This window comes from Sarcophilus harrisii, chromosome 1 (assembly GCF_902635505.1).
Source record: "Sarcophilus harrisii chromosome 1, mSarHar1.11, whole genome shotgun sequence".
Classification (NCBI taxonomy): domain Eukaryota; kingdom Metazoa; phylum Chordata; class Mammalia; order Dasyuromorphia; family Dasyuridae; genus Sarcophilus; species Sarcophilus harrisii.
This window is the reverse complement of record NC_045426.1, coordinates 657,718,537-657,727,468: the sequence shown is the minus strand read 5'-3', so window position 1 is coordinate 657,727,468 and position 8,932 is coordinate 657,718,537. Positions and strand designations below refer to the sequence as shown.

Genomic DNA, 8,932 nt, shown 5'->3' with positions numbered 1-8,932 from the left:
GCAAGAATGTTTGTGGTGGCCCTCTTTGTAGTGGCCAGAAACTGGGAACTGAGTGGATGCCCATCAATTGGAGAATGGCTGAATATATGAATATTATGGAATATTATTGTTCTCTAAGAAATGACCAGCAGGATTATTTCAGAGGGGCCTGGAGAGACTTAACATGAACTGATGCTGAATGAAATGAGCAGGACCAGATCATTGTACACGGCAACGGCAAGATTGTATGATGATCAATTCTATGGAAGTGGCTCTCCTCAACAGTGAGGTGATTCAAACCAGTTCTAATTGTTCAGTGATGAAGAGAGCCATCTATATCCAGAGAAAGAACTGTGGGAACTTAGTGTGAACCACAACATAGCAGTCTCACTCTTTCTGTTGTTGTTTGCTTGCATTTTGTTTTCTTTTTCCGATTTTTCCCTCTTGATCTGATTTTTCTTGTGCAGCAAAATAACTGTATAAATATGTGTATATATATATATATGGAATATAACATATATTTTAACATATTTAACATTGGATTGGACTACCTGCCATCTAGGGGAGGGGGGGGGAAGGAGGGATAATTTGGAACAGAAGGTTTTACAAGGGTCAATGTTGAAAAATTACCCATGCATATGCTTTGTAAATAAAAAGCTTTAATTAAAAAAAAAGAAGGAAAGAAAATGAATTCAAATCTCACCCTAGTCAACTTAACTGTAAAATGGAGAAAATAATTGTACCTACCTCACACAGTTTTTATCAGGATAAAATATCTGTAAATCACTTTGTAAACTTAAAAACATTATATAAAAGCTAGCTATTATGATCCCATAAGCATCATAGATGGTAAAACCAAAATTTCTGAATAGCCGAGAGACTTCTGAATCCCTATCCTTGTATACATGTGGAGAAAGGCCTAAGAGAAGAGAGATGCAAAGTTCAAAAAAGAGAAGGCAAAAGGGACAAGCCCCAAACTTTGGATTGGCTAACAGAAGTCCCTAAAACCACAGGTATGAAAGGGAAGCTGGCTCCATAGCATGCACCTTAATTTTTCCAGTGCCTGCACCCAAGAAAATTATAAAACAGACTTCTCCAGTGAGATCATTTTTTTCCTTCATTGAGCTGAGATTTTGTCTCATTAAAGGTTCAAAGAGCCATTTTGTTACTATTGTTCAGTTGTGGCTAACTCTTCATGACCCCATTTGGAATTTTCCTAACAAAGATATTAAACTGGTTTGTCATTTCCTTCTCTGGCTCATTTGACACTTGAGGAAATTGAGGTTAAATAGGATTAAATGACTTGCCAAGAGTTACACTGTTGGTAAATGTCTGAGACTAGATTTGAATTCAACTTCCTGACTCCAGGCCTGGCACTCTATCCAATTGAGCCATCTAGCTGCCCCAATCCTAATCTGTATACCTTCCTCAATTTCTATTTTATAACTTCATTAGACAATTATGCTTCCTTGTTATTCAGATAATCCTGAATAATCAGGATTATCTTTTTTGCAACAAATATTTCGTGAGAGGGAGCTAGCTGGATCAGAGTTAAGTTAATTGTTACCCTCTCCCAGGAAACCAGGTGAAAAAAGGTCAAATTTATTCTGAATCCCTAAAAGAGCATTATAACGGTAGAGAACAAATAACTTATGGAGGTAGATATAGTTCTAGCCATTATCCCCTTGAAAGATAAGAGAATGCAAGAACAAAACATAGCCCTCTTCCAATTTTGCTGAAAGATGAAAATTAATCTCTGTTGGACACCTAGAATCAAACACTTGTTATTATATCTCTTTAAACAAACACCTGCCCAGGTCCTTGTGATCCTGGTTGAACTCATTACACAAAAAGAACACAATACAAGCTGTCTCACTGACAGATTCATTCTAACACCGACAAATCTTGGCTCTCAGCTCTAAGCCCCTGAGGCTAGGAAAACTAGTCCCTAGGTGAGCAATTTTGGAAGATTTCCATGCTCTGATAGATTGAGGGGCTTGGAGCTTCCTCTTAAGTATCCAGGCTGAGGCTGCATGCAAGTGAATAAAATCCTGCTCCCCAGTAGCTCCTTCTTCCGGTATCCCTTCACTAGCTCTGGCTCCAGACCAGATTTAGGCTCTGCCCCCAGGACTGGAGAGCAAGAGAGAAATGAAACTAAGCTTGCTTTTAGGAAACTGAAACGAAAAAGAGGCCAAGGGACTCTTCTTTCCATTCCAGCTTCATTTGAATGCTCTTGCTGGCCCAGCCCTCCCCAGGTAAAGACACTCCTTATTCACTTCACATATAGTGACTGCTTATTGGGGAAAGCAGCAAAGAAGTGGAACAGGACTAAATGCTTTGATTCTACCACTTCCTCTGTGACCCCAGACATAAAACTTGTCCAATAAGCAAATTGGTAAATCTTCAATTTTGGGCGGAGCTGAAAAGTGGGGATTTTTCTCCCTTCTTTGCAAGGAAAGGGCCCCTGATTCAGAGTCATTTTGAGAAGAAACATATGTCTCTGGATGGAGAGACACTGGAAAATGTTTGTAGTCGTCCTGGCTATTGTGACGTTCATCTTGCTGGTGCCCCTCGTGGTTTTTGCCATCAGGGCCAACTCAGAAACCTGTCTGAAGAGCTTTGAGCTCCAGAACAAAAAGCAGCTCCTGGAGGAGAAGCTGAGGCAGAGCAAGGAAAGCCTTCGGGAATGGGAGACTCAATGGTGGAGCTGCAGCAATATCTCGGTACTGGGGATATAAATGGGGCTCTGGAGACCTAAGGTAAAGAGCGGGGTGAGAGGGACAGGGCCACAAGGGAGGAGGCTAGAAATCAGGAGTCATGGGGCAGGGCTGGGAGCAAGAGCAATAGACAGAGTGAATTTCTTATAATTTAGCATTTTAGAGTATAGGCTTGATGACATAAAACCTCTGCTTGTCTCCCAAAGTCCTGCCTTACTCTGCCCCAGTTCCCCATGTCTTCTCTGGCTTTCTTTCCCCTTATCCCATGTCCCTGAATTCCTTCATCATTTCTCTCATCTCTGTATATTGTCCTTTCCCCTCTCCCACTTCCTGATCTCTCCACCTCCCCTTCTTATCTCTGTTCCTCCTCTGCTCTTTCTTTTCTGTTTCTTCTTTCCTTCCTAGGTTCCTCCTCTTTGAATCTTTCTCCTCCCCATCTGTCTGCCATCCTATAACTTTGGTCTTGTTGTCACTAGTCCACCATTTTCCTTATCTCACCATCTTCCCTCCATTAGTTCTTGTCTGGGTCCTGGATGCTTTACCTCCCTATCCATGTCTCCTCTCCCTAAATTCCTTCAATATTTCCTCATCTCTCTACATTCTCCTTCCCCCTCTCCCACTTTCTGACCTCTCCATCTCCTCTTCTTATCTCTGTTCCTCCTCTGCTCTTTCTTCTCTGTTTCTCTCTTTCTTCCCAGCTTCCTCCTCCTTGAATCTTTCTCCTCCCCATCTGTCCACCATAATATAATTTTGGTCTTCTTGTTATCACCAGTCCATCGTTTTCCTTATCTCACTATCTTCCCTCCACTAGCCCTTGTCTGGGTCCCGCATGCTTTGCCTCCCTATGTCCCCTCTTATTCCTAATTTCCCCTTCCCAGGCTTCCTGTCTCCCTGAGACCCCTTCCACTTTTCTAGAACATTCAGGTTATGCACCTATAAAACTTCCTCTCTGCCTTCTTTGCCCCCCACTCCCTCCCAACTGACCTTCAGAGTTGTTTTGGAACTGGAAGCCAGGATGAGACATGAGGATCTCTCCTGGGCCTGATCCATTCACACACCTTTTCCTCCCCTTAGAAAGACCTAAAGAAGGACCTGGAGGAGCTGACATCCCAGAAAAACTTGATGCTGAGTCAGTTGCAGGAGCTGAAGGGTAGGGAGCCTGTATATGTGGGGAGGAGCTGGAGAGGCTCCCATTTCCCCCAATTTGGGGAAGGGGCTTCAGGAATTGACCAGGGAGGTGGAGAGGCAGGGAAGCACCGACTAACTCCCACCCTCGTTCCCAGTCCCAGACTGCCCAGAAAAATTGGCAATACCTCCCCAGGACCCTAACACACACCCAGGGCACTGGCCTGAGAGTACAATGCCCATGGCTGCAAGGGAACCTTAGACAACAACCACTCCAGAGGTCCTGAACCTGGGGCCCATGAGTTTATTTATTCTTCATATTTGGATAACTGTATTTTAGTGCCACTGGTTTCCTTTGAAATCTTGTGTGTAGTATTTTATGAATTTAAACATGTCATTGTGAGAAGGAGCCCCAGGTTTTCATAGGGGCCAGGTCATAACCAAGGCTGGAATCCTTGGTCTGCTCCAATTGCCTCATTTTATCCATGAATTAGCAGGGGCCAGACAGGTTAGGTAGCCCAGGAATGATGTAAGTGGGCTCAGCTCAGACTCTCTGATCCTAAGCCTGCCCCCTACTATAACTTGTGACTTCTCAGGAAGACCAGGTGTCTCTGTGGACTCTCCCTAGGAGCTACAGGACTCTGGGTCAGTCACTTGACTTTTCAGCCTCAATTTTCTCATCTGTCAAGTGAGGGAATTGCCCCTAATGAGCCCTAGGGTGTCCTGCAGGCCCTCAGTTAGAATCCATGTTTCCTTCCCTTCTCTGGGCATCATGGGCAGTCACAAGGGGATCTTAATGCCTTTCCCTAGGACCCTCTATCCCAGTGATCATTCCTAAGAAGAGCCTTCTGGATGGTAGTGTCTCAAATGGAGGAAATTCAGGTTCTGGGGAAGAAAGTTTGAAGGCCTAAAAGTCTTGGGAAGTTTTTCCCAAAGCACCAAGTTGGTGGGGAGGAGGACAAGAGGGAAGGAGTTTCTCCTTATCATTAACTTCCCCTCCCCCTTCTTTCTTGGACCAGGAGAGAACCAGGACTTGGCTGAGAAACTTAGGAAGGCAGAAGCAGCCCTGCAGCTGGAGAGGTCTGTACTAGGCTTCCTGTGAAGGGCCTGGGCCCTGCTGTGCCTAATAACCTCCCCTGAGACTCCATGGCGTCAGGGAACCAGCACTCTTGAATTCTTCTTGGGTTGGGTGACTTCTAGGTTCAGGGTCATCCCATCTTCTAGGGACACATTTATTTCTAGAGGCAGATGCCCAGAACCCTCCAGCCCTGCTTTAGGGGAGACTTGTGTGAGTCAATTTTCTCATCTGTGGCTGAATCAGAACCAATGTGTAAATCCAGGACAGCTTCTCTCCCCTCCCATGTCCTTCTGTCCCAAACCAGAGCTCTACCTGTGTGATCCGTAGAACAGAGACCGGCTGTCGGAAATGAAGTCCAGCCCTCAAGGTGATCAGTACAGACTTGGGGCTTCTGGAGTTTCCCATGAAATGGATCCTGGGTCTGTCACTGACCTGTCTGGAAGTCCTGGCCTATGTACTTCACTTCCCTTGACTCTGTTCCCTTCTTAAACTTTTTCCACTCAACCCTTTTGCCTGTGTAATTTTTATGTAACCCCATGTTATAGGTATATAAAATAGGCATACAAATTTACTAATTTTTACTGATTTACTGATATGAACCATATTTTTGTGATTTCCCCCCCACATTCAGTTATGTGACTCTACATGGAGTCATGACCCACAGTTTAAGAAATTTTGTTCTATAACATAAGGCTATTTGGTGAGATGTCCTTTTAGTTTCCTTCCAGCTCCACCATTTTAGGTTTTGCCTTTTTTTTTCCCCTCTTCTCAGATCTGCCACTTTATTTTCTAGGATCTACAATCTTTTCTTCCTCTGAGCTTCTATGATCTCTATTACAGGTTCTTTCCAGCTCTGCCATTGTCTGCTTTTTATTTTGAGAGAGTTTTGAAGGAGGAGTATGTTCTCTTTCAACTCTGTCATTCTAATAGTCTAATCCCCTATACCCACCCTATTAGTCATGGTATCCTCTGACATCTTATGACTGAAATCGTAGACATAATCAGAGGTCATCTAATCCCAATATTTTACAGATGAAAAAAAAAAAAAAAAAGTCTGAGTCCCAGAGAGGGTGTGGTATATTTTAGTAAGTGCTTAACAAATCCTTGTTTCTTTCCAAAGAGATTAAATGACAACGTCACATAAACAGTAAATGGCAAAGTCAGGATTGAGAATAATTCCTGAATCCAAAATTTAAGCTTCTTTTGGATGTATGATGCTTTACTATGGTCTCTTTCAGTTCTGATGTATGCTATCGTCCCTCCTAGCAATTCTCACAGTCCAACATTCTATGTTTGGTGTTATAAGTCCCACTGGCATTTGCTACTGTCATTTTCAGCGCTGACATTCTGTGTACCAATGTCCTTTCAAAGACTGCTTGCTATATTCTAATATCCTTATTCCAGTATTCTGTGTTATAAAGGCTCATCACCTGTACTATTCAATGCACATCTCTGCCGTCCTCTGTTCTAACATCTTTTTCAGTTCAGACAATCTGTATTCAGAAGTCCCCTCATGCCCTAATCCCAGCCCTCACTCAGTGTCCAGCTGGGACATTCTCAGCTCTATATATCATAACAAACTTGCCAAAATCAACTTTCTCTCCTTCAGGAAATGCCTGAGTGCCATTTGCTTTCAGAGTCTTCTACTAGTGTTGAGAGGGTTTCTGGAATTAAAGAAACACAATTTCTGTTCTGATGAAACTCATAGCATAGTAATGTACATGCTATACTGACAAAATAAGAAGCATTTAGGGGAAAAGGAGATTTTTCTACTCTTTGGGGTTATCAATACCATATCTCTCTCCATTGGCACAAACTTTGGAAAAAATACCATGTCATGCAAAGGATCATTAACTAGCATAGTATTAATTGACAACATGCTAATTACCATAATACCATTAGGGTGAGAAGTAGCATTGACCATCTCTGATCCATTAAGAACTCAAGATGGGGGACCTGGGAATAGTGTGGTAGAGATCTTAGGGGTCCCAGAGTCTTATTCTCAAGGTGATGATCATTCAGAAGATCTTTTCCATCATGTGGGAAGAGATCAGCAGTGTCTAGGCCCCTAGACCCACTAGAGAAAGATCTCATTGTTGCATAACTCTGACCATCCCTTTCTTATCCATCCCTCCAATCCCCACTTTTATCTTTTAGAGAAAAAAAGAACCCAGAAAAGACAAATTCAGCACTCCCTGGGCCTCAGATCTCTAAACTTCTGGTTTTAGGTCTGGTTATCACCTTGTTTCTCTGAACATCCTGAGCAAGGTAGGTGACGTTGATGGATGAGGGACAGAAAGGGGCTTAGTAACGGAGATGGATAATAGATAAGTGGGTAACTAAGGACTAAAGGATCCATGATAGATTAGCTCAGAAGGGAGAAAAAGGTTAAGGCATGAGGTTCTGGGATTCAGTGAAAGGTTTGGGGGTTCATTAAGGGAGGTAGAAGAGCAACAGAAGGAAATTGGAAAGATACAGGGAATAAGATTGTAGAAAGGCTAACCAAGGCAATGGTGAGAATCCCTGTGGATCATAGTTTGGCATGTAACCCCATCTCAAGAAAAGCAACTTCCTTTAGGAGAATTGGTAATAATGAGGGAAAGGGGGCTTGAGGTAATGGAACTCAGTGAGGAGATAGGACTCAGTGAGACAAGATAGAACATTAGAGAGTGGGGTTAAAGGGTCCTAGAGGGTTTAGTTCAATGAAATGGTTGGAGACTCACTGAGGAGGGTTAAGAACAGCAAGGAAGGTGAAGACTTATTGAGGGAATTGGAGTTGAGTGAGAGAATTGATATTGGGGCAACAAAGGGAAGGGAAGAAGAGAAGGATTCCTAAGCATATGAAAAGACTAGTCCTGGAAATAATGAGATTTCCTGGAGAGGAGAGCTTGGTACCCAAGTATCTCAATATTGGAAGGAAAGCCAGGTATACAAACAATCCTGAGCATACCAAGGTATGTATGTATGTGGGGGTGGGAATATAGAACAGACTTAGGGACCTCTGCCCTAGAGAGTGAGCAGAACTGGCCGGGGGGAGGACACTCTGCCCTGACTTCCTTCTGTCTTCTGTCCTAGGCACTTCCTAACTTCTTGGAGATGTCTAAACTCTGGTTCCTGATGTTATTTCTTGAAAGGACAAGCCATGAGGTTAATCAGGGACAGAACTTCTGGATCGTCTCATGACATTCAAGACTATTTTCTCTCACCACCTGTTTCTAAAGTCCCAGAGTGTGGAATGCTAAGATGAGAGGAGAGAAGTAGGAGGGGAGGGGGTTCTCTGGAGAAAGAGGAGAAGAAGAGGCGATGGCTTTGAGGGAGGGTGGAGGAAGGGGCTCTGATATGGAACAGGCACTGGGAACAGGATGCTGGGTCTTCAGTGGGAGTAGGTAAGGGGAAGGGCTAGGGATTGAGATCTTTAAAATAAAAGATGACTACTGTTCAAATTTTCTGATCCTTTTTAGAAAATAGGGAAGAAAAGAGCTGAGAGGAAATGGGAGAGAGGACAGAATAAGGATTTAGCTTTCCTCAGACCTTTGTCCTACCTTATCAAAGTACAGTCTCCTCTTGGGAGGTTTTGTGGTATCAAAGAAAGAATGCTGAATTTAGACCTGAGTTCAAATCCTCTCTCTGATACTTACAAATAACTTAACTTCTTTGGATTTCAGTTTCCTTGTCTGTAAAATGGGGAGATTCAACTAAGCTTTTCTTCAATTGTAGATATATGAATGTATGATCTTGTGACCAAAGTCAGAGAGAGTGGAGGAGTCAAAATGACAAAGAGAAGAAGGAAAAAAAAAAAAACATTTCTGTCAATATAACTCTTCCACACCAGCTTAGACAACCACCAGATTGTCCAATTGGGAAAGCTGTTTTTAAAAAATCACAATGAGTTATTTTTCCAGCCCATAGCAAGTTAGAGAGATAGAAAGGTTTATCTAAGGCAGGGGATGGCTATGAATGTGGGTTGGCAGTAAGATTTAGGAGACAACATTTTGTAACCAAGGGAAAGAAAGGAGGCCAAGATACAGTACCA

At 43.0% G+C, this 8,932-nt stretch overlaps 1 protein-coding gene across 1 annotated transcript; it reads left to right on the top strand.

Annotated features, from left to right (window-relative positions):
- The first annotated feature begins 2,102 nt into the window (after positions 1 to 2,102).
- On the top strand, positions 2,103 to 8,732 carry BST2 (bone marrow stromal cell antigen 2). The gene is made up of 5 exons (XM_012544164.3): positions 2,103 to 2,702; positions 3,771 to 3,846; positions 4,841 to 4,901; positions 7,057 to 7,167; positions 7,975 to 8,732. The coding sequence occupies exons 1-4, from the start codon at positions 2,484 to 2,486 to the stop codon at positions 7,151 to 7,153; spliced, it is 453 nt and encodes a 150-aa protein (XP_012399618.1). The 5' UTR covers positions 2,103 to 2,483; the 3' UTR covers positions 7,154 to 7,167; positions 7,975 to 8,732.
- The last annotated feature ends 200 nt before the right edge of the window (positions 8,733 to 8,932 follow it).